Raw genomic sequence first — 25,825 nt, 5'->3', positions numbered from 1 at the left:
CCTGCCTGGCACCACCTCAGCTTGGCCAACATGTGGTGACCTTGGGGCAGCGGTCCTTTAACTTTGTTAAGGCTTGAGAATCTAATGAGAGTCACAAACCAAGCCCCACCACCACCAGAAAAATACAGACACACATATACAGACAGCATCTTGCATGCGATTTCAGGGAGGCCATGGACCCCAGGTGAACTCCTGCTTTAGAGCAAGGGTATCAACCTGAGTAAAGTCATAAAGTCACTGATACAAACCTATCTTTGTGCGGCTTGTATTTCCCATGATTGTTCCACTTTTTTCATCCCCTGATATTTAGAATGTTGTAAAGTTTCAATAGAAGCCAAGGAAAGGGTTCTAGCCAGAGAAAGAGCAGCTGTGCATGGCACTGGTGGCAGCCAGGAGGCAAAAACAAAGAGAAAGATGGGGTCAGATGTACCATTGCCTTTCCCACCCAGAAGGTCACTTTGGGAGTTTTTCTCTACTCAACAGAAGGGCTGTGAGAGGTGATGGAGACAGGGAAGTGGTTTTCTCCTTTTAGAAAGGAGAGCCATTCCCTCACTGGCTACAGGGTCTAAAGTCCTGTAGGTATTGCCCTCATTCCAACCTGACCCTCTCAACCTCCCATGAATACACCAGAGCATCGGCCTAGTCATCCATTGCACATGTGTCCAGGTCACCTATGAACAGCCGTGTATTTACACATGCTCTTTCAGGGAAGAAGGGAAACTGGGATGGGGTAGATCTCAGGGCAGAGATTGCATGTTGCAGTTTGGGAATCATGCACTCTCCACAGAGACTGAGATAAACTGGGAGAACCAGCAAAAGGAGTCAGTGCACATTAGGCCCCTAGCACTTCCACGGCTCCTCCTTCTGGCCAGGGCCCAACCGGAAAGCAAAGTCACAGCAATGTCCTGGGGCCTAGCCCCAAACTAATGGGCCCAAGATAGTGGGCTGAAGGGGTCATAGGGGTTGAGAGGGCAGGGGCAGGAAAAGTCCTGATTCAGTGCAAGAGCAATTCTGATCTCTTATGGGAATCAGGCAAAGCCCTGGCCCTGAGCCCACCCAGGCCCAGAAAAGGCAGACAGGGAATTCGAAGTGATCATTCAAAAGCCAAAGAAAACTCAGAGGCCGTAACGATCTTCCATGACCATCGACCCCCAGCGTCCCAATGGTCATTCCATCCAGTCGTCCAGTCGTCATGCACTAGTGGCTATGTGCCCAGCCCTAGATGGATGTTTCATCACACGTGGCTAGAGGAGCCCCAGTTAACCGAATGTGGGCTGGGCTTGGGCAAGGATCAAGCAGAAAGGGTGGAGGGAAGCCACCAAAGCCACTGCCCCTCTTGGCCAGGGCCAGGGGCAGCCGCTCATCTTCAGGAGAGGGAGAGGGAGGGTCCTGGCTGTAGCTTGTGGTCCCAGATGGTAGGACCCCCAGGTCCAAGCCCACCTTGTCTCTAGCCAGAAGTTCCCTCTGTCGTTGTCGCTGCTGACGCCGACCAATCAGGAGGAGAGTCAGGGATGCTGCAAAAACTCCCAGGAAGAAGCCTGCCAGTCCAGCCCCCACTATGTGAGCCCGGCTTGGAGCGCCCCGCTGGCTGCCCCATACCAAGCTGTAAGCAGCTACCACACGAGCGGCCCCACCTTCCTGACATTCACAGGCATAAGCACCCATGGCCCCTGGGGATATCACCACTTCTAGCCCATCCCGCCGGGGGGTGAGTGCAGTCACTCCGCTGGGCTGGTGCCACACACAGGATGCCCAGGCTGAGCTCGGGGAACATGGCAAGACCACATGTGCAGCTGTAGCCACAGGAACTTCAAACACCACGGGGTGTTCTGCAGAGACAGCAAAAGCACAAAAGGTGGTGAGGCTGTAGGTTGGAGGTGTTAGAGAGAAATGTGGGGTGATACAAGATATGAGAAGGGGCCATGGTACACAAAAAAGGGGATTCCCAAAGAGAGTAAGGCTGCCATAACTTCCAGGATACAAGTTTTAAACTAGGTCCAAAAACATAACTTTCTAGGCCCTTTACATCCACTCTACCCACATTCCCTAAACCATACAGACCTCCAGGCTCTTTAGGACACAAAGAAGAGACATCCGCTGACTCTATGTCTTGAACCAGCCTATAAAGAAGAGAATACTTGATAAATCCAGTGTCAACACCCCCTTACCCTCCTCAGTACTGAATATTCACTCGCCAATTGCACCTCCCATCATCTCATAAATCACCTCTAGAATTATCAGTCAACATTCTCTTCATCACTAAATTTTTCCCCAATACCTCTTATACTCATGACATTTGCCATGTCAAGTTCTACAAATATTTCTAGCAGACTACAGAGAATTAAATTTGCACTAGGTCTGTCAGAAAGATGTTTGGTGGGGTACTTTGAAAGAAACACAGGAACCTTCCAAGAAGTATAGCTGGTGGTTCACAACCACAAGATTTCTCTGGAAATCTCTGTTAAAAGATGTCTCTGTTAAGAGAAAGAGAAAACTTCTTTTCTATCAAAGCTAATCAAATTTCTGTGAGGGTCAGTGAGATGGCTTTCTGTTTCACAAAATAGCTCAGCTAAAGATACATCTGTGGTTGTCACCAGCACTCAGTTGGTACTGAATACAACGAGAATGAAATCACCTAGAAAGTGCATGAAAGTGTAAAGAGAAGGACTGAACCCTGAGGAATATCAACATTCAGAAGCTGGATGGAAAAGGAATCAGTAAGGGAGACAGACTGGAGAGTGAGGTAGGGAGAAAAACCAGGAGAATGCAGAGTCATAGAAGGCAACAGGATAGTTTTTCAAGGAAGGAAGGAGGGGAGTTGCCAACTGTGAAAACACTTCTAAGAGCACTTGTAAAATGAAAACTGAGGGACTTCCCTGGCAGTCCAGTGGTTAAGACTCCACGTTTCCAATGCAGGGGGTGCGGGTTCGATCCCTGGTCGGGGAACTAAGATCCCACATGCCGTGTGGTGCGGCCAAAAAAAAAAAAAAAAAAATGAAAACTGAGAAGCGTATGGCAACATGGAAATCAACCACACAGTCAGGGTAGGTCCGGCAGGGACATTGATGAGGACAGAGAGATGGTTAGTATGGACTGACAGACGGACACACAAGTGACACTAAGAAACACACACACAGAGAGAGAGAGAGAGAGAGGGCAGCATTAACCCATGAGAAACAGACACAGACATACGGATAGGCCAGAGCCTGGGGACATCAGGCAAGGAACCAGTGCAGCCACCCTCACCCTTCATGCTCTCCAGTGTGGGCCACACACGCAGCTAGCCGAACGCTCCAGGCACAGACAGGGTCTCGGGCCAGAACGCACTCTGAGCAGCTCTGTAGACGGCCACAGTTGGTTGTGTTCACTTGTGTCACCTCAGTACGGGAGCCAACCAGGAGCCAGCTCTACAGAAAGGGAGTGAGGAAGAGAAACACGCTGGATCTCCCAGACTTCAATGTCACAGATTGGCTCTGGACTCAGATGTCTCCCCACCAGACTCGCCAAAATCTACAACTCACTTGATACAATTTCATATTCTCAACTGGCTGTGGCTCTGGGAATAAGGCCAGATCCTCAAGAACACTGAGCTGGGCTCCAATTTGCACTGCTCGGTGGAGGTGTCCATCCTCTAGGAAGCAAGCAAGGGGCAAGACATAATAACATAACTGTACCTGTGCCTGGGACTCTGATACCTGTATGCATGGGACCCTCTCTATGGCGACAACCTGTGTGCACTGGATGGGCAACTTGCTTGGCTATTAAACATACCTGTCCCCAGATAGAGCACATCATACTCTTTCCCTGAGAGGCTGGGCACCCTGTGGGCTACGACTCTGAGGTAGGCTGTATCTGTAGTGACCAGCAGGGGGTGGCCATCAGCTGGAAACACTGGCCTGTCCATGAGTGGGTGGTCCCGGATGAAGGTGAGCACACGGTCAGGCAGGAAGAGCGACGAGCCAAACTGTTGGAGCTTCATGTTGTTGGTGATGCACTAAAGGAAACACAGGATGAGTGACAAAGCTTCCCAGGGGCCAGGAAGCGTCTGTGATGCTTAGTTGGGCCCTTGTCCTAATGGGGCAATTCGGGTGTGAGGTGAAGAACTGCCCCAGCCCCCTCACCTCTCCAGGTCTGGGCTGGGGTACATCATTGTCCGTGACAGGCAGTCCCCTGTTGCAGTCATGTTTAAGCTCTCTGAAGGGACCATTCAGCACTGTCCGAATGTCTTGTGGTAGGAAGGAACAGACAGCAGAGATGGCAGCCCCTTCCCTGGAAGAGTCACAGGTTGGAGCTGGATATTTAGAGGGAACTAGGGGAGGCAACTCATCCCCTGTCAAATGAGATGACCCATGAGAAACGCACAGGGAGCTATGCAGCCTGCCTCACGGCAGAAGGAGCAGGGCTCCATGGAGAGTCCACCCCCTCTGGAGGAGACCGCACTGACCTGCACCAACCCCAGGTATCTCCCACCCTGTAACTCTCCACATCAGGACCCCCTCACCACTGGGAGGAAAAGATGCCGTAAAAGATGGGCGTCCCCGCTCCATGCTCAGGTCGAAGAATGACCATGTCCTGCAGGACACCGGAGGCCCGGCCATGCTCAGGCCCTGGACACAGCAGGTCAGCCTTCAGAAAGGTCGTCCACCTCTGCTGGAGGGTCTTCCGGCCCCCAAGGTCCCCCTGGGGTGACAAGCACATAGGAAGTTCTCTTTAGAAGACCAACATTAGGGGAGGACTGTGGAGACCAATACAAGTTTCCCCCAGACACAGACAGATAGGGAGACAGATGCATAGAAATGCAAGGACAGAGATACAGAGTAACTGAGAAGGACAATGAGGTATGGGGTGGGCAGGATCACAACAATGATGTTTATTGTGTTTATTGTGCACTTATAAAGTTCTGCACTACGTGCTTTACATAAGTTACCTCATTTAGTCCTCAAATCGACACTGCCAGAGTCACACAGGCAGTAAGCAGTGTAGCAGGGACTTGAACCCAGGTCTGTCAACAGTTCCTTCCTTTAACCTCTACACTACAGTGTCATACGGGATAATAAGCGGGTAAAAGAGGCCAGAGCCCTTTTGCCACATTCCTCAAGTTCCCAGAAAAGTAGTCACTGCCCATCAAAAAAGGAGACAGAGGAGAAATACAGAGACCAGAGGAAAAGACAGGAGGGCAGGCAGAGCAGAAAACAAGACAGACAGCTGGGATCAAGGTCTCACCGCACACACACGGGCCACCCTCGGGACCTTAACGCGTTCGTATGAATCAAAAGCTCGGGAAATCTCCGTAAAGAAGAAGTAGATTTCATCGTCTCCGTCTTCATCCCCCCACTCGGCTGGGCTCAAGGCCACTGCTGCAACAAAGGCTGGGGCTGCGGAGACCCGTGGCCTCAGATCCCACAGACATAGCCTGGGGCCACCACCCAGCCTCCACCCACTCTGTCCCCAGAGCAGCACCACCCCCCCCTCTGCCCTCTCCCCACCGTTAAGCCAGGATGGCAAGGTCTCTGTCCGAATCCAGTCCTCAGCACGACCCACAGCCCGGGAGATAATCGGCTCCGTCCCCAGGTAGTTTTTCACAGTGGCAACGTAGAGGACGCCCCCTGCAGGGCAACAGGGAGGAGGTGGACTGTCAGACGCACTGAGGAAGCTTTCAGAAAGGGTCACAGGCAGAGCGGGGAGCAAAGCAGGTGCCAGAACCCTCAGGGGCTGAGCACCCATTAAGTGCCAGGCAATGCTAAGCACGACAGGCATTACCTCACTTAAAATAAACAGAAATAAAGTGCTCCGGGGCAGTAACGGGAACCAGTGTCAAGGGAAAACTGCTGGAATGTTCACGTATATGAAGGAAGAATAGAAGCTATCCCTGTGGAAAGCAAGATATTTTTCGTTGGTCTGTTTCTTGCTGTTGTCATTTTTAAGGACTTTTCTACCCTATAATTACATGGTAACTTTCCAGGAAGAGGTCTGCTTTGCAGCATGTTCCCATCTTACTTAAGTTCTCCCACTACGGTAAATGTCTGAGGGAACTACTGTTCTTTCTGAGCATTAGGGGGTGTATACTGCCCTGGAACAAGTCACAACTTTAGGGTATACTAGCATCACTTAGGGAACTGATCAAAATGCAGATTCCTGGGCCTTGGGCCCAGCAATTCTCAGTCAGTACGGTTGGGGGTTGGCCCAAGAACTACGTTTCAAACAAGCAGTCAGAGTTACTCTGAGGTGGGTGATTCAAGACCTCACTTTGAGAAACACCAACCTAGGGGATTTCTGGATGTTTCACAGCCAGCCAGAGGAAACAATGAGGAATCAGATCCTCCCTCCTGGCTCAGTGGAGGTGCAGAGGTGCTCTAGGGATGGTGGGGATTGGAAAAGAGAGAAATCACAGGCATTCTGGGAAGGAAGGGGAGGTGCAGTTCTGTGGGCTGAATGTGAGAGAACTATAGCCACTCTGAGCAGCACTGCCAAGGGCTCGGACGTGAGTGGAGACAATGACTCAGGGAACAAGGAGGTCACAAACCCCTGGTGGAGTTTTGAGTATCACAGGGACTGTGGAGAGGACAGAGACGCATCCCTTCACCAGCTACTACGTGAGAGGCACTGCGCTGGGTGCTAAGCACGTCACTGTGCCCCCCAAGAATTCCCATTTGAGTCCAGAAGACAAACGTAATCAGATACCAAGAGGCGTGGACTCACAGATGTGTGAGGAGGACCCGGCCACATCTAACTGGGGGAACAGCATCTCAGGGGTCACGTCTGAGCTGGCTCTGAAGAACGAGCCATTTGCCAGGTAGAAGGACTTCGCGGGGAAGACAGGCAAGTGGGGAAGAGGGGAGCCGTGTTCAGGGATACGGCGGCCCTCCCCATGGCTGGAGCTCCAGCGGGGCCCAGGGGCTGCTGGGCAAGTGAGCAGAGATGAGCTAGAGGTGCAGAGATTAGGCACCCAATTGTGATGAATCTGCTCTTCCACGCCAGGAAAATGTGGACTTTATCCTAAAGGTGAGGGCAAAACTGCGGAGAGTTCCTTGAGGAGGCATGACATAATTAGTTTTGTGTTTTAGGAAGCAAATGCTAGCTACAAGGGCCTTCACACAGTCCTGGCAAGAACAGAGAGGGACTAAGGCACTGGCAGAGGAAAGAAAGGGGCTGGATTTGGGAGATACTTCTGAGGTAGACCCCACTAACAAGATTTGAACATCAGCTGAGTATGAGGTGTGAAAGAATGGAGTAAAATAATGTCTCTAAGGTTTCCGTTTATAAGACGGATAATAGTAGATTATGATATGATGAACCAAGTAAAGAAATGACATAAGGCTCATAAAGGAGGTGGCTGGAGAGGAGGTGAGTTCACTTGTTGGACCCACTAAGGTTGAAGCGCCTTCGGGACACCTGGTTGGAGTCGCTGGAAGGCAATCGAACAGAAGGGTGTGGACGATAGGGCCAGAGTCAGGCAACCTGGGAGTCATGCTTAAGTTACGACAGGAACGTGAAAGCCAGGGAGAAAAGGAAAGCGAGAGAGAGCCCTGGGGCACCATCATTTGAAGGAAACTCAGAAGAGCACTAACTCAGAAGAGTCAGAGAGGCTGGAGAAGCAAGCAAGGCTGGAGTGCTGGAGGCTGGTGCCCAGAAACCCCAGCAAGAGCCGCGGGGTCATGTGCACCGAGGGAGGCAGCAGAGGGCAGGGCCACCTTGAAGGAAGCACTACGTCCTGGACTCATAGATGCTCCTGTGAAGCTGCATGTCTCAGGCATTGAAATGATAACCACTAACACTTAAAAACACTTAATGCAGAGCAAAAAAAAGGGTCAGGAGCCCTCTGAGGGCAATAGTAGAGAATTAGAAACCCCCTTCCTTACTGGGTGGGAGGGAAGACTATACTATCACTCAAGTTTGTGAAAAGAATCCAAGCACTTTGGAGTCAGGAAGGCTTGGGTTTCAACTCTGAATACTTATTAGTAGTATGATCTTAGGCAATTACCCTTCCTAAGCCTCAGGTTCCTCAAATGTAGAATGGGGATAATACCACCTTCCACCCAGAGCAGTGCTGAGGGTTAAATGAGATAAAAAGAGAGCCCCAGGTAGGGCCTGGTGCACGGCTGGCATTCAATATGTGTTAGGTGCAGCTCCTTAGGAACCTCAGGGGGCCATATGCTTGATTTGTTGCCATAAGGTAGGGGGGCCACAACTATAAAATGGCATCCCATTCCCTTCCAGAGTATTTCATGAGGGAGAAAATCAGATTTGGGGCAAAGGTTCTGGCAGCTAATGGAGCATCAACTAAGCCAATCCTCAGTAGTTCCAGGGGGAAAAACATGACACAGAAGCCAGAATTGGAATGAAAATTTTCCTAAAAGCATTATACACAAAACACTCTAAAACCAAAACTCTTGACAGAAGCTGTGTCATGGATACCCTGAGAATGGGGGAGATGTGGTGGAAGAGACAGTTATGAATATTTTGGAAGCATGACTTGATGTGTTTGAGGGGGAACACTCATAAATATTCTGGAAACGGTAAAGGACCACAGACAACAATGCAAGGACCCAGTGGTGGACGGAGGTAAAGTCCCAAAACTTTCTAAGGGGTTAAATGGGGGCAGTCAGCAACCCTGGAGCCTAGGATTGCTGAAGAGCACACTCACTCAGCGGAGAGAGCAGAGGGTCACAAAGGGACAGCAGGAGGGATCAGACACTTTGGGAGGGAGTAGCAGGGCTTCAGGTGTTCCACGAGTACTAAGGGGCTTACAACACAATCTTCACACACACACAGAGGAAAAGGAACAACAGCCATCACAGTCACGAGGGCAGAAGTCCACAGGAGGACACAAGATCACCACATGCCCTGAATTTTCCAGAACAGTCAATTTCAAATATTCTGTTGCACTGTTCATACAATAAAATATCCCTGTATGTGCAGTTGTTTGGCAAGTTATTACTGACTAGATCAAGCTAGCAAACATGAAAACATACATCTGCTATTGGCAAAAGATGATATGCCAAAGAGACCGATGCCCACGTTGTTGAGCTTAGTGAGCAAGGTGGTTAGAAAAAAACACACGGTATAATTCAACCCTATTTTTAAAAAATATGTATATATGTCTGTAGGTGCAGGCAAGCTTGAAGGAGCTACAACTGGACAGTGTTACTGATGTTTGTTTCTGACTAATGAAATTACAAGTAATTTTTATTTTCTCCTCTCTACTTTTCTGTATTCACTGAATGTTTTTTGTAGTTAGCACCTTTTACTTTTATAACCCCAAAAATTAAGATACTGTCATTTTGGAAATATGAGGAAAAACAAGATTGAAAGCCACAAAGATGAAGAATCACAGCCAAAGAAAAATGACAATTATGTGCAGAAATAGATCTCTACTTGCTCAGATGTAAAGCCTGTGAACATAGACCTCCCAGATATGTTAGCAACCCAACACTGCCAGACTAGGATATAAGCCATGGCAGTGAATATTTCACTACACCCTGGAGGTGGAGGGGTTCAAATTTTCACTCTGGTATCAAAATGCTCACTTTTAAAGAAGGTTTATAATAGGAATTATCACTCATTATCTTTAAAAAGAGGGTTTTAAACATGCCCTGGCCTGCCTTCTTCCACTCTCTTTTCTTCTCATGGTCAGAGCTTTGCAGGATAGACAGCTCCTTACCTAATATTCTCTATTTCCTTATCTAAGGTTTATGCCAGCTGGATACCTTTTTTTTTTTCTTTTTTTTTTTAAACAGCCTATTATCAGGACATAATTACAGATCATTGGAGATGCAGTGTTTACGCTACCTTTTCCTCTCCTGGCATATAGGATTTCTATAACTGTCTTGTTTCGATGTGTGAATGCTAGTCTTGGGGTACACACTCACGGATTTAAGCGATAAGCTTGACTCCAAAATGCTGGCAGCACCCAGTGAACCTGGAACACATACAGGGCTCCTTGGCAGATGCGGTAATCACAAGATGCAATGAGACCAAAAGGAGACAAGAAAAACACAAGATGAGTTCCCAAGGAGAAAGCAAAAGCTCCCTTCTTCTGCTCTTCTTTATAAGAGCCCTATTTATTATTGAATGTGATAGGGAGGACCAAAGATGACAAATCACTGCCTCTAGCTTGGGTACCTTGGTGGGCAATGGCACTATGCACTCAGAGAAGGGGACACTGGTCTAGGAGAAGGTTTGGGGGAGGTGAGTGAAGATAATGAGCTCAGTTTGGGACATGCTGACTTTGAGATTCCTGTGGGACATCTAAGTGGAGATGTCTGGAAGGCAGCTGGATATGTGGTCTGTAGCTCCAGATAATGTATGGGAGGCATCAGAATCTGGTAGAAACAGAATCCATGGGGCTAGTTTTGGGAGATCTGGAAGGCGTCAGATTTAGGAGACATCAGAATGCAGTGGAAACAGAATCCGTGGGGCTGGCTGAGATCACAATTACAAAGAATGCAAGAGAAGAGGATCTTAGGTGGAAGTCCAAGTCTAAGGAATATTTAAAGGATGAGCAGAAGACAAAGATGCTGCAAAGAAGACTGAGAAGGAGTTGCGGATGTTCTTAGGCTAATGTGAACATTACTGTCAAAATATCTGCATTTTTCCGAATTGGAATAGTGCAAATAGAGACACTGAGATCATTTTTGTTAATTTTATCTCAGTGGAGTACAGATAAATGTCAAATTTGAAGACAAGATATCTGAGACCTTTTCCTAAAGAAATACAAGTGCCAGTAAACACATGAAAAGCTGTTCGACCTCACTAATAGAAATGCAAATCAAAAACATCAAATTGGACTCTGGAGAAAGTCACTGTTTTATGTTTATTAACTATATTTTTGGGGCTAACTGGCTGTAATGAAACAGGCCTTCTCATCACCGCTGGTAGGACTCACTGGAGAGAAATTTGGCCAAATCCATAAAGTACTATAAAAATCTTTTATATCCTTTGGCCCAGCAATCCTACTTTTTGGATTGACTCATGCGATTAATTAGATTCATGTAAAGGATTTACATAAAAATTTATGTAAAAGGATTCCTTATGCAGCATTATTTATAAAAGCAATAATTTATTTTAAAATCTGAATGTATAATTATATGGGAATAATTAAATAAGTGTGCTACATTCATATGATAAAAAAGTATACAATCACTAAAAATCAAGTTTTGAATAATTAAACAAATTCTATGATGAGAAAATGTTCAGTACACAATAAGTGAAATATGCATGACAATTCCAATTTATTATAAATACGCACACGTGCGTGCACACGCACACACACACAGAGTATGAGAAAATACTCCGAAATAATAATAGTGGCTACTTGGTGATGACTGAATTACAATAAACTTTTCACTTTCTTCTTTATACATTTCTATATTTTCTCAATTTTCCACAATGCACATTGCAATTTTTATAATTTAAAATAAGAAATACTCCTGCCATTATATTCTAATATTTTCATTACTAAAACTCTTTTCTTTCAAAATATGTCTATTATCCTTAAGGACATTTGTATAGCTCCTAACTGGGAATTCTGGTTCTAATTCTTAAATAATATTGCCACTATCTTCTATACTGCTATTTTCAAAACAAAGGGGCAGTAGGACACAATGGATCAACATTAAAAGTTCCAACTAAATATTGGTGTTATGTCAGACCAAGAAAAATTTTAAATTATAGCCCTATAAAGAACTTCAGAGGAAAACTTATAATATTGATATTGACTATGACTTGGATCTGAGACAGAAAAAGCCATGGAGGTTCTATGTCTTGAGCTAGCCATTCTAAACTGTTAGAAAGTGATTTCTGACACCTCCATCAATTATCAGCTGAACGGCAACACTGAATTTCATTACCTGGGGGAAAAAAAGACTTAACCTGCTTGAAAATGTTCTTTGTTATACAATTATCTTATCTATGAAATTTGTATTCTTAAACTACATGCTGTGTTCCACTTGCTGAGTAGAACACAGAGAAATTACACACAGATGGTTAAATGTACTTAAAGATACTGCTTGAAACAAAGTATTTTAATTATTTCAGATTGTTGCAGTTGGAAGTCATTTTGTTGATAAACAATTATGTAGAATCAAGAGACATTCATAACTGCTAAACCTGTGAAATCTTTCTTAATGATCTTAATGACTGGCTCAGCGTTTTGCCAAAGATGCTTGATATAAAGCTAAGAAAAGTAAACTATTGACTAAACTTTTATTCAAATACGTATGCATATAAACAAGGTCTCACTGATTTCAACTGTAGATGAATGATAAAAATGACAACTCAGGGGCTTCCCTGGTGGCACAGTGGTTGAGAATCTGCCTGCCAATGCAGGGGACATGGGTTCGAACCCTGGTCTGGGAAGATCCCACATGCCGCGGAGCAACTAGGCCCGTGAGCCACAATTACTGAGCCTGCGCGTCTGGAGCCCATGCTCCGCAACAAGAGAGGCCACGACAGTGAGAGGCCCACGCACCGCAATGAAGAGTGGCCCCCACTTGCCGCAACTAGAGAAAGCCCTCGCACAGAAACGAAGACCCAACACAGCCATAAATAAATAAATAAATAAATAATTTGTAAGTCTTATTTAAAAAAAAAAAAATGACAACTCAAATATATTTACTGGATATATACTTTATGTTCATTTTCAAAAACTTCTGTTATTTCATTGTTTCAGAAAAGGTAAATCATTAACTGAATGACTAAGAGTGACTTTTTTATATATAAATTTATTTTATTTATATTTATTTTTGGCTGCATTGAGTCTTCGTTGCTGCGTGCGGACTTTCTCTAGTTGCGGCGAGCGGGGGCTGCTCTTCGTTGTGGTGTGCGGGCTTCTCATTGCGGTGGCTTCTCTTGTTGAGGAGCACAGGCTCTAAGTGCACGGGCTTCAGCAGTTGTGGCTCGTGGGCTCTAGGGCTCAGTAGTTGTGGCGCACAGGCTTAGTTGCTCCGCAGCATGTGGGATCTTCCCGGACCAGGACTCGAACCCACGTCCCCTGCATTGGCAGGCAGATTCTTGACCACTGTGCCACCAGGGAAGCCCAAGAGTGATTTAATTTGTACAGCTTTTAAGACTTTTCCTACAAATAAAGTCATGCATAAGAAAAGAGTTTAGCGTCCAGTGGTTGAGGCTTTGTCTTCCAATGCAGGGGGTGCAGTTCGATCCCTGGTCGGGGAGCTAGGATCCCACATGCCTCGCGGCCAAAAGGCCAAAGCATAAAACTGAAAGCAATACTGTAACAAATTCAATAGAGACTTTAAAAATGGTCCATAACAACGACAACAAAGAATGTTTAATGTTAGATCTTATATCCCAATTTTTGTTTTTCATAAAATATTGTGCAATATTTAAATTAAAATTTATATTGTCTGATATTTTATAATAAGGTTCACAGCAACTTTAGTGAAGGAAGAAAAAAAACAGTGTGATAAATGATGCTAAGTCAACTGATTAGTTAGTTGGGAAAAATCAATTTTGATTCCCTTCTCACGCCATTTGTCAAAATAAGTTTCAAATAAATCAGAGTTAAAATGTTTGGGAAAAAAAATTTAAGAAGAAAATTTTTATCTGCTCTCTAACTGAAGAAGGATTTAGCTTAAAAAATATAATCACAAAGGAAAAGGTGTAGACTGGAATACTAATATCCTACCTGATAATTGGCCCAAGAACATAAGCAGAGGATTGACCAAAGCAGAAATAAAAATAAGTACTAAAACATGAAAAATGTTCAACTTCACTAATATTCAAAAAAATACAAATTAAAACAGGGTGCTGGGACTTCCCTGGTGATCCAGTGGTTAAGACTCCGCCTTCCAATGCAGGGGAAGCGGGTTCGATCCCTGGTCAGGGAACTAAGATCTCACGTGCCACGGGGCAACTAAGCCCGTGCGCTGCAACTACTGAGTCCATGCGCTTTAGAGCCTGCGCATCACAAGTAGAGAGAAGCCTGCGGCCACAACGAAGAGCCTGCATGTCACAACTAAGACCTGACACAGCCAAATAAATAAATATTTTTTTTAAAAAGGTGCTATTTTTAGCCTTGAATTAGCACACACACACACAAAAAAGTTTAATGACAACAAAACAGTGTGGTGAAATTTATGTGAGAAAAACTCTCATTTACTGCTGATTTAGGGTGTAAATTGGTATACCCTTTCTAAAAACTCAATTAGCAACAGATAATGAGCTGTAAAATATTCACATCCTTTAATATAGTAATCCACTTCCAGGAGTCTTAAGGAGACAATCTAAAATGAGGATAAAAATTTATGTACAAAAATGTTCATTACAGTATTAGAGACAATAGCAAAAACTTCGAAGTGAACTAAATAAACTTGAAAATAAATTTACATAAATAATTTGGAATTCTTTAATTAAATTATGGTATGCTCACAGGTTGAGTAGCATAATGTCATTAAAATTTTTCTTCACAAAGAATTTTTAAATTATATAGAAATGCCTATGATATAAAGTCACATGACAATATTCAAAATTATATCCATGTAGCATGACATTTAGAAGTTTCATAAAACACACACTCATAAAATTTCTGTTCACCTGCTTGTTTTACACTCATGAGAAAAATCGCTGGGTTCTCACTGAATTTGGAGAGTGTATGTGGAGTAGTCTAACCTAAAATACAGGCTATGTAGCACACAAAGAGTTCACTTTGTGGCTACCAAAGAATAAGTCAGTGGCTACCAAAGAATTAGTCAATCATTCTCCAGAAAAGATTTAGGCATAATCTGTGATAGAACCATTGAACACTTGAGCAGCTCTATATGTATATATAGTTCGTTCGAAGGAAGTAACAGAAAGAATTTCTTTAATAGTCATTACTGATTTTTCTGAGCAACAAAGGACTGGCCAGCCAAATATATGTGCATGAGTATATATGCATGTGGACACACACATTAAAAAGGCTAGAAGGAAATATTCTAAAATACTAGCAGTGGTTTTCAGAGTAGGAATACTCTAAAACTGTGCTAATATGGTAGTCACTAGGTATGAATGGCTATTTATATTTAAATTAAAATTACATGAAATTTAATATTCTTCCCTTCATTCGCACTAGTCACATTTCAAGGGCTCAATAGCCACATGTAACCAGTGGCTACCGTATTAGACAGTGAAGATACAGAACAATTCCATCATCACACAAAGTTCTTTTGGACTGTGCTGTTCTAAAAGATTTCTTATGTTCTTCTTTATACTTTTTGCAAATTTATTATAATATGCATTGTAGTAGATTCCTCTTACAAACAGGAAAAAATGACTAAAAGAGATGAGGTTAACAAAGGAAACATTCACAGTCTACTGTGAACAGTGACATTCTCTAGAGAAAAGCAAGAGAAATGATATTCTGTGGGTAAAAGCAGGAGAACACAAGCACTCTGGGAAGAATAGGAAAGGCCAGAAAGAGATGTGGGAATAATAGACATTCTGATGAAAGAAAAGAAAGGACACAGAAATTCCAACAGCAGGGCGGGGAAGGAGGCAATTACAGCAAGAAGTCACAGGTTCTTATCTCTCCCCACTCACCAGCTATTACAGCTGCTGACCGCTGAGCTGGCTCAAAAGGACATTTCCCCCGGCCACTCTCAGGTCTTTCAACCTGCTGGAAACTGGACACATCCTACAGACCAGAAGGGGGCAATTGGTTTAGAGGTCATGGGGAAGTTCATGGTGAGAATTACAAAGATGATCAGATGAAGAAAAAACCCAATTCCCATTCATCTCCCATTCCCCCACTACCATCCCCATATTCCCAGTCTGCTATTCCTGATTCCACCACCCATTCCTGCATTTCCCACCTCTGCCATCCCTCTTTTCATCAGTTTATTCCTCTTCCCTCAATTCCCTTAGTACCCAACACCCACATGCTCTGATGAAGGAACACCTAGGATGGCACTAGAAGACACCGAGAGGCTGAAAGGCAGATCTTTCCTCTGAAATGCTGCTGAACTGCCAGCTTTGCAACTGGCTGGAGAATGTGCTACAGGATAAGGAGGACCAGGGAAGAAAGCAGGCCTCCTGAGGGCTGGAGCACTTAGGAAGGGTAAAGAAAAGTACAGGCTGATATAGGACCATCTGAAGCCCAGGGGTCTAGAGAGAAGGGCCATCCTTCACCTAATCCCACCCCACGAATAAAAGACTGAACCAGAGTCAAGGATACACAGAAGGAGGGAAGGGAATCTACAAAGTCAGTGAAGACCTGAAGCTGAGGTCAGAATCTGAGAATTTGGTAAGTGTCTTCCTCATCCAGGGACTCCAGAGGGACCAACCTGGGGTGCGGGGGTGGGCAAGTGGTGTAAGAGTTCCACAGAGCCAGCCAGACATTACCTTAGCTGAGCATCCAGCAGTAAGAGAGCCTTCAAGATAACATCTAAAAATGAAAATCAGGGATGATTTCAACCTGGACTGACAGGGAAGTTAACTATGGCCAGTTAGGAATCAGTTATGACACGAAGTACCAGGCATGATATCTCTAGTTCACAAACTAGGACGGACATATGGTGTTGCTGGAGCCTTATTGCTGTGATGGTAATTGGAGAACCAACATAGGTCTATGTCCCCTGAGCGTAAGTGTACCACTGGCCCATTCTGACTGCTCACTTATTTGCTGTAGTTGGCAAACAGGGTTTTATTTTACTGAGAGAGCCTTGAAGAAGGCCTGTTAAAGTGAGATGTGATCTGATGTCCCCTCAAAGGGAATACTGGGTCAAGAATCTTCCAGAATGGAGGACCCCATGGAAACACAATCATCTGCCCTGTGTGGTGGTGGGCACATTGTAGCCAGAGGAGAAAGATGACAGTTCAGTGAGAGATTACCAAGATGTTTGGGCACTCTGAACATGGGGTTATTACCTGCTGCTGTGGCCTGTCTTATCACCTCCTTTTCTCCACACTGCCTCGCCTTGCCCCCAATTAACTCTCTACACCCACCCCAGATTTATATTCCTAGACTATTAGTCACTGACTTAATAAATGTTTGAGCCACAGAATGACAAAAATGGCTCACCATTGCCTCTTTATCCCAAACTACTACTTCTTCTAACCAAACCTGGATCACCTGTTATTCCTAGAAAACAAATTATGCCTGAAACTATTCCGTTACATTTCATCAAGGACTTATAAAGGATGAGCCTTTTCTCAGTTCTCATTCTCTTTGATCTTTTCCCGCCATTGGATACTTTTGATTCACTCCCCTCCTTGAAATAGTCTACTTCTTGACTCTTGAAATTCTACCCTCCTGGAGCCCCTCCTCCTATCTGTTGCTTCTCTATCTCCTTTGGTTGTTTCTCTTCTCCTTTCCAGCCTCTAACCATGTATCCTTAGTCTTTTTCACATATAAAGATCTCATCAATTTTCACATTTCTGCTCAGACTTTCTATGCAAATCATTCCCCAAACTCTCTAAAGCCTGATGTCTTCCAAACTCTAGTCCATGTTTGCACTTGACTGCTGGACTTCCTTTCCTCACAGAGATGATCTATTAAAACTGAACATGTTGAAACTCATCCTCTTCCAGTTTCCCCAAATGGCATCATTACGTTATCTAGGTTTATAGCCTTTGAGCAAGGGAGCCGATTAACTACATAGGTTATGATTACTGTACGGTCAAAGTGACATTTAATTAGGGTCTGAAAGGATAAGACCACAACACCACGTTATCTGAATGTTGAGATTCTTCATTATATCATCATTGTGTCAGCACAGTCCTATCAGCATGAGTTGTAGTGAAGGCAAGTCCCTCAAGTTGAAAGCCAGAGCTATGTAGGCAGGCTCTCACTGAGCTGTGGGGTTAGAACCCATCCTTTGACTTTGGCCAAGAAGAGTGCAAGGCATATAAAGGACCTTTCCTAAGAGGTTGGGGGTGAGGGGTAGGGGGAGATGGTCCTTGTTAACATGAAACAAATCAAATGTCACAAGAAATTGAAGCCAGCTAAGGTCTTCTTCTAGGGTGCAGGCTGGACTAGAGGGACAAGGTAGTAGAGCAGAGCCAGACAAACCTGGGTTTGAATCTTGGCTCTGCCTCGGCCAGCTATATATCTCAGACTTTTACCTAACTTTTCAGAACTTCTGTTTCATTCATGTAAATTGGAAATAAATACTATCATGATGTGTCATCATTATCATAATAAATAAATATCATGATATGGTGATAAGAATTAAACTCAATTGTGAATGTAAAGTATCAAGCACCAAGCCTGCAACAGAGTAGACACTCAATTGAATGGGAAGTCTTCTCATTGTTGTTGTTGCTGTTGTTGTAAGTCTAACATTTTTTCTGTTAACTGCTGGAGCTCCCTCAAAAAAACAAATTAAAATATTTTCCCCCAGTGTCTGATGAGCTGTCACTGAAGGGCAACACTCCACATTGTTGCAACTGGTAGGTCCTATGCTTAAACTTCCTTTTGTGAGAACCTTCATTTCTCTGAGCAATCAACTCTGAGCAAGTTGTTATATCTGGATCAGCTAGTCAAAGCTCTCAGGTTGTTACACACAGTCTCAAAGTCATCAGTCTGGGACATGAGAAGTTCAGCACTAAGGATAAGCCAAGGACTTGCTCAAGCAGATGGGGATTGCCAGGTAGCAGGATAAGACAAAGGTAGAAAAGAACATTCAGGAAGTCTAGAGAGCAGTCTCAGGATGCTTAAAGGGTTAACACAGTTGTTAGCTGTACTTATATTCCCCTACAAACAAGCCTTGATCAAAGGATGGTCCTTCATTTCACGAGCCTGTGGGATAGGAGGGTTCAGAAAAAGAGCTGAAAGTCGTAGGAGTGCAGTACACAGGCCCCTGGCTTCTTTCTTGTTTGCTGATATTCCTCAAAAATGGATAGGGGTCCAAGTCACACCACTCCTGACAGGTATGTCCAGATCATTTTCTGTCCAGATACTTATCTAACAACCATTAGGGTCCCACCTCAGAGAGCCAAAGAAGAATAGAAGGCCCTAGGGAACTAACTTGGAGTAATCACATCATCTGTAAACCATGGCTCTGGTATCCACACCCATGGGCTCCCTGATCCTATGTATACTAGGAAAGGACAAATATGTCAATTGCAGTTCCACTGCTACTTCTGTGAGCTTTATGAGAACTGTAGGGAAACTAGGCCCTCAGCGTTACCTGAAGGGATATAGAGATTTTCAACACCACCCTGAACTGGGAAACCTTCCCAGGATGAGGGAGCTATTCACACCTCAAAAGGGAGTCTATCACCAGCATTATGAAAATAACTCAACATAGACGCAACTAACTCCAAGGAGAGCCCAGAGAGACTGACTAAGGCAATCAAGCATATACAATTATAGCATTCTTAAGTCAGAAATATAAGGATGATGTTTAACAAAGAGGTGTGGAGCTACACACTGACTAGATCCATGTGGCAAGGACTACTGCAGGCTGCAGAAGGATCAAGTCAAGATCTACCATTAAGGATCAGGGTCAGGAAAGGGAGTTGTTGCACTCCCCCCTACCCCTAGCAGCAAGGGATAAAAAGTGTCCAGTGATATGAAGGACATGTGAGGCTTTTGACTCATCCCAGGGCCTGGTCACAAATGTGTGCAGCCAGAGGAACAGTAATTGACTACTGGATAACTGATGAGAAAAGGTGAGGAGTCAAAACATTAACACCCTTCCTAAGATGTCACCAATCCCAGGGACTTTTGAGGTCATGACCAACCTAGATGTGATTAGGAGTAGTCATGTCCCAAGCCTGCCTGGGTGTGAGGTTGTAGATGTCCAGGGCTTTAGCAGCAATGAACAGGACCAAGAAGAAAACATGGTTGACAGAGTGCCCACCTTGAAGGCAAGATCCAGAGTATGGGGCCAACAGGTACTACGTTAGTGTGCAGTGACCTCAGAAGCTGTGAGAGCAAAGGGTCACAGCCCACACAGAATGAGGCTGACAGAGGAGGTGGGAGGAGGTGGTAAAAGACAATCACATGCCATGGGAGGAAGAAACAGGTATGGACAGTGCTGATTAAGAAATGGACCCAGGCTCCCTGGACAAAGCATACACAGGACAAGGAAAACATGAGCCACTGGCCTCTGAAGTTCCTCCCCACAGCCCAGCTAGCATCTTCACTTCCTTCACCATCCCACTACGTCCCTCTTTTCACTTTGTATTTCTTACCTTCTACAGACAACCTCCCTCCCCCTCCCTTTCATACCCTCCTTCAGTAGACAAAGCCTCTACCCTATGAGGACATCCCTCACCCCCAATGCTTATCATGCACAAGGGTTCCCTTAAGCATGACCCCTGTCATAGTCGCTCACAGAAGACCCCTCCCGTCCTTCCACCCCTGTCACTCACAATAACCCCGCACTTCGGATCAAAAGCGAAGGTGCCACAAATGAGGAGGTGAGAGGCATTGGCAATGGCGAGAATCTGGACAAAATTGTGACATTCTTCCTAAGGGTCAGAGATGGTTAGAGAGAATCAGAAGCAGCAGGTACAAGGAAAAGCAGTGTTAGGACAGTTATATGCAGCTCTGGGTATGGTGTTAGAGTCCCTGCCTGGGCCCATTGGGATGGGAGCATTGCAGGGGACTGACACAGAGTCAGGGCTGGGCCAAGGCCTCAACTGACATTCAGGCCAGGGCCCGGATTTATACCTACCTCCTTCTTGCCTTTCTTCCTACAGTTCTGTCTGTGGGCCTCAGGCACCATCCAGTCAATCTAAGAAAGGAAGAGTGACCATTTCTCCCAGATTCTCACCCAAATTCCTCCCAAGTCAGGCTAGGTGACACAGTTCTACAACCTCCATCAATTTGGAAACTTCAGAGACAACCTCCCGACCACAGAGCACTGTTTTTCATACTGGAGGTCGCTACCCATTAATGAGTAATGAAATCAATTGTGAAATCTCAACCATTATTTTTAATGAAATAGAATATATCAGAATGTATCACATATAGGAGAGTAGATATTGTTTCAAGAAAGTTTTTTTTCAGTACATACTTTGTGTACTATGTCAAAATGTACCATATATTTCTTACTAAGGGGTGGTCAAAAAAGTTTGAAAGCTATTGCCCTAGACTAATGTGATTTTAATGATTCCTCTGCCCACTGCCACCTGAACCCTGGTCACTGTGGCCTCCTCCCCATCATCATGAACCTCCCTCATAGCCTCCCCAGTCACCATGACCCACCCCCATCACCCTCAGCTGAGACAATGAGGTTGACGATCTACCCTTATTCCTTTTTACCAACATTCCCCCTCCTACCACAACACCCCCCCTCATATGCCATAAAACCAAGGAGCTAATCACATGCTCTAGAATCTGAGCTCCTCCCCACTCTCATCTCTCACCCTGCGAGGTCTCTCCCCTGAAAAGGGCAGGGATAAAGCGAAGATGGTGTCCCGGGCGCCGACATAAAGCATATGGGAAGCAGGATCCACAAGGAGAACGGAGTAATTGTATGTCTGAGGGATGGTGAACCGGGTGAGATAGGAGTCAGCCTCTGGCAGGAAGAGAGGGTGAAAGTGAAGAGTGATATCAGCCATCATTTCATAAGAGTTGGGTCCACAAGGGCAAAGCCAAAGGGGCCAATTTTTGTTTTCTTCCAAGTATCATTTACTTAGCAGCCTTAAGGGCAAACACAAAGCCTTGACAGGCCAACCATTTAACTTCCCCAGGGAAAGATAACTGATGAGGCCAGAGTATTTAGCACACAATAAAGTATGCTTTTTCTATAAAAATAGAACACTTCATTAAAATAGCATAAATATTAAGTCTATTTAATATTTACTTCTATTCATAGCAACATGATACATAATTTGAAAATACCTGTAAAAGGTACAAGTACTTTTCTCTCTAAATATCCTTTTTTTTAAATCACTACTTAATAGTAACTCTTTTTTACTTAGAAGGGAAATGTCTCACTCTTTTCACCAACACATTAGGAGATCATCTCCTCTCTCTCCCACCACCCTTGATCTCACCCTAATTCTACCCAGAGGTAAGAGAATAGAGGGGGCAAGAAGACTATGTGCTTTGGAAATGGATCAGCCCAAGTTTGAAGGTGGCTCTTTCACTTACCAGATGTATGATCTTGAGTTAGTTACTTGCCCTCACCGAGCATCACTTTCCTCATCTGTAAACACCACCATCCAGGGTTGTTGAGAATTAACTGAGATAACATATGTGGAAGCATCTGACACATACTACGTATTTCACAAATGGTTCCTTTCTTCCATCTTTAAGCATGTGCTCTGTTTGGGCCAAATCTAAACCCATATCAGCATTCAAAACTCTGATCTATTTAAAGATTGTAACAAATAAGTTAGGATGAATTTACCTTCTTAGCTCAGTCTCTGGCTCTGGGGACCTGAATTAATACAGTTCTGCTCTGCCTGCTTCATCTGCTCAGCTACCTTCAAGACTAGTAGAATGGCCATGGATTCTTAGATGTGCTGATGTATGGAGCCCCACCCACCCAATCCTCCCACACCCATACTCATGCCTTGTGCTGTATCCTGACTACTATCCCATGCTTAGTATAAGCCCCGGATCACCCAACCACCCTTCATATCCCCACCTCTGCCTCGCCTTGTCATATAGACCTCTCTGGATTCCTGGATATGAACCCAGACTGGCAACCTCAACTCCATGTTGTGGCTATTGCTCCAACACAAATGGAAACCCAGGCTCTGACCACAACTTTGTCTTCTGGATTCAGAGCATCCCTATATGTCACTGGTCTGAAATGACAGAAGTAATTTAGAAGACTCTAAATTACTATTACCCAGTTGTGAGTTTTTCCCAACAGGATGTACTCTTGGCTTCACTGGGTCTGTTTGCCCAAGCTGCTAACACTCACTGCCCACTGAGAAAAACACAAGGTTCATAGCTACACTCATGCCCGCCTCAACAAAGAGCCTTTAAAGTGTGAATCACTCCAATGATCACTTTTAACCTTGTGGCATCCCCTGGCTTCTTTCACATCTTTTAAAAGGACATCTCCCTCCTCCTTTTTTCCTTCTGAAGACTTTGAAAATCATTTAAACAGAATCTTAAATCAACTCATTGAATCGTTTCCCAGCTACTCAATATAGGGAATGGGTAGAGGGAGTAGGGAACGTTGAGGAAGTTAGGAGGGTTATGGTGGATCGGAAAATGGGAGTTGGTGTCAGAGATGAGAGGCCTGGTAAGTGGGTTAGGGAAATCAGGGTTGTGAGAGGGGCAAAAGGCTCGGAGGAGGTTAGAACTGATGATAACCAAATGAATTTGTGAAGTGGGCAGATGGAAATGCTGAGCTGGTAATCAGAAGGATGGGTGTTTGGAGTAGTATGAAAGACCGATGGGTTTGAGAGCAGGATGGGCGTCAGGCTGGCGTGACAGACACAGGTGCATGTGAGGGAAGAGGGGAATAAGGGAGAGGAAACTTCGAAATAGAGGGTTTCCGGCAACCCCCATTCCCCTCCCTGGGCCTCAGGGTCCGCGTCTGCACGGTGAGGGGCGGTTGCCTTAATAAAGGGCCGCGGGAGCCTCCTGGGCTGGTAGTAGGAGCCGAGTCGCCCGGCCCGCTGGAGCAGCACGAAGTGGGGGTCCCGTCCGCAACCGGGCGGGGCTTGGGCGGCGCGGGACGCAGTGGGCTGAGCTGTGGGGGCCCGGGTGCGGCTTCCCGGGTGGGGAGGGCAAGTGGGTTCGGGTACCTGCAGGCGGGGTCTGGGCGCGGCGCGAAGGAATAAGGGCCAGGGCGCACGCGCCTTACCGGAGATAGGAAGCGAGATCCTGGGCACCGAAAGCGAGATGCGGCCACACACCGGGCCGCTTAGCACCTCCAGCAGCAGCAGCAGCAGGGGTAAGGGCGAGGCCGGGGACGGCCCCGGGCGCGGGCGGGGCCGCGCAACAGAGGACGGCATTTTTGCCACCTCCTGGCCGCCGGGGTGTGGCGCGCCCCGCACCCTCCTCAGAGCCTCGGCGCCACCAGCTTCGGCCCCACTCTGCTCTCCTCGATGCGGCTGGGCTTGCGGCGGCGGGTTAGAGCGCAACCTGGCTCCACCCCTTCAAGAAGGGACCAATGATGGGGCTGGTTTTCTCCTCAGCCGTAGGGGTTGCGTGGAGGTCGGACTAAGAAGAGAAAAAGCCCAGGCCAGAGAGAGAGGGAGCTAGACCCAGGGGAAGGTGGGGCGTTCTACCTCGAAAATGGGCTGGACGTGTCACTCCAGGACCCCGAGCGACAGGTTTGCAAAGGTCGCTCCAAAAACTCCAATTTGTATGTCTTGGCTGTTGTAAACAGTGCTATGAACATTGGGGTGCATTATCTTTTCAAATTAGAGTTTTTTTCTGGATATATACCCAAGAGTGTGATTGCAGGATCATATGGTAGGTGTATTTTTAGTTTTTTAAGGAACCTCCATACTATTCTCTGTAGTGATTGCACCAACTTACATTCTAACCAACAGTGCAAGAGGGTTCCCTTTTCTCCAAACTCTCTCCAGCATTTATTGTTTGTAGATTTTTTGATGATGGCCATTCTGACTGGTGTGAGGTGATGCCTCATTGTAGTTATTTGCATTTCTCTAATAATTAGTGGTGTTGAGCATCTTGTCACGTGCCTGTTGGCCATTTGTATGTCTTCTTTGGAGAAATGTCTGTTTAGGTCTTCTGCCCATTTTTTGATTGGGTGTTTCTTTTCTTGATGTTGAACTGTTTGTATATTTGGGAAATTAAGCCCTTGTCCCTTGCATTGTTAGCAAACATTTTCTCCTATTCCGTAGGTTGTCTCTTCATTTTGTTTACGGTTTCCTTCACTGTGCAAAAGCTTATAAGTATGATTAGACTTTAGTGGGGTCTTCAAGGAATCAAGTCATACTCCCCCACGTATGGAAGAGTCCTTGGCACATTTTCCAATGAATGCTACTTCAGATAGATAAAACAACTTTTAGAGAGACATAGAGAAATTTATTGTAGCTAGGAGCAATGGATGGTGTGGAGTTAGCAAGCATATTGTTGAAGGTGGTGTCAGTTATAATAGACCTTGTAACCAAAAAGGAAACACAAACAGTTTTTAAGTCAAAGGATGGCATGACCAAATATATTTTTTCAAAGATATTTCCAACATAAGTGTCTAATCTGGAGATTAGAGACAAGAATATAAATTTGGACTATGTATGAAAGAAGACCTGTTGAGAAGCTATCCTTTATACTGAAACACAGGAAGTCTGTTGGACACTAGATTACAATACCTGGGACACCTGGGTTAAATATTTCTGGTTTTACAATGAGGAGCAGTTGAGGGGAGAAAAGTGGTTATGAGACTAGAACATAAGCAAGTAACTCTTTTCCTATTGGTTCTAACCTATCCTGAACCACTCATTGGTAAGCTGACCTCCTCTTCCCCAGCCTGCAACTCAAACAAATAACTTGAGAGGAGTAAAGAAACAATAATCAAGAAGGAAACAGGAGAAAGTGTTTGCCCATTTCTGGTTTGGTACTAGCATTATCTTTTCCTCTCCTGTGGGCTAATTCAGAGAAGAATTCTCATTCAACCAGATAGAGTTGAAGACCCAGACCAGACAACTGATGAGGACCATGAGGCTCCTATCCCTACTGGATTTTGTCAGAGGTACTATAGGAATCAACAGCAAGTAAATGAAAATGAGTATGAGTAGAGAAGGGGCAGATCCTCTTGGAATGTAGAAGTTTGAAAAGACTTAAAAGAGCTTTCTGAGGGCAGACTCTAACTTCCATGAAGGCAAGGACCATTGTTTGTGTGTCCACTATATCCCAGTCCTAGCACAGTGCCTGACACACAGTTTGCCCTCAACAGATATTTATTGAATAAAAGAGTGACTGACTTATACTAGGGGAGTG

The 25,825-nt window shown here is 45.2% G+C and overlaps 1 protein-coding gene across 3 annotated transcripts; it reads right to left on the bottom strand.

The window, feature by feature from the left end:
• Positions 1-1,218: 1,218 nt before the first annotated feature.
• Positions 1,219-23,871, bottom strand: SEMA4F (ssemaphorin 4F). Of its 3 annotated transcripts, XM_068564658.1 has the most exons (14): positions 23,721-23,871; positions 21,316-21,467; positions 20,622-20,681; positions 20,317-20,415; positions 15,538-15,631; positions 5,487-5,606; positions 5,224-5,375; positions 4,502-4,680; positions 4,122-4,269; positions 3,772-3,994; positions 3,522-3,631; positions 3,247-3,407; positions 2,062-2,120; positions 1,219-1,829 (listed from the first exon to the last, which is right to left on the bottom strand). In XM_068564658.1, the coding sequence occupies exons 1-14, from the start codon at positions 23,869-23,871 to the stop codon at positions 1,219-1,221; spliced, it is 2,319 nt and encodes a 772-aa protein (XP_068420759.1). The 3 variants fall into 3 exon arrangements, with proteins under 3 accessions (XP_068420759.1, XP_068420760.1, XP_068420761.1); XM_068564659.1 differs by lacking the exon at positions 20,317-20,415; XM_068564660.1 differs by lacking the exons at positions 5,224-5,375; positions 5,487-5,606; positions 15,538-15,631; positions 20,317-20,415.
• Between the last annotated feature and the right edge of the window lie 1,954 nt (positions 23,872-25,825).

The sequence above is a fragment of the Eschrichtius robustus genome, chromosome 15 (assembly GCF_028021215.1).
Source record: "Eschrichtius robustus isolate mEscRob2 chromosome 15, mEscRob2.pri, whole genome shotgun sequence".
In the NCBI taxonomy this organism is placed as follows: Eukaryota; Metazoa; Chordata; class Mammalia; order Artiodactyla; family Eschrichtiidae; genus Eschrichtius; species Eschrichtius robustus.
This window is presented reverse-complemented; position numbering and strand designations above follow the sequence as displayed.

Excerpts from the sequence above, each read along its gene's own strand:
- SEMA4F (XM_068564658.1), bottom strand. The coding sequence starts at position 23,871 with ATGCCGTCCTCTGTTGCGCGGCCCCGCCCGCGCCCGGGGCCGTCCCCG. Across the intron at positions 20,682-21,315 it reads CAGGGGAGAGACCTCGCAGG|ATTGACTGGATGGTGCCTGA; the intron begins GTGAGAGATGAG and ends TTCCTTTCTTAG. Across the intron at positions 5,376-5,486 it reads CTTGCCATCCTGGCTTAACG|CCCCAGCCTTTGTTGCAGCA; the intron begins GTGGGGAGAGGG and ends GGGTCTCCGCAG.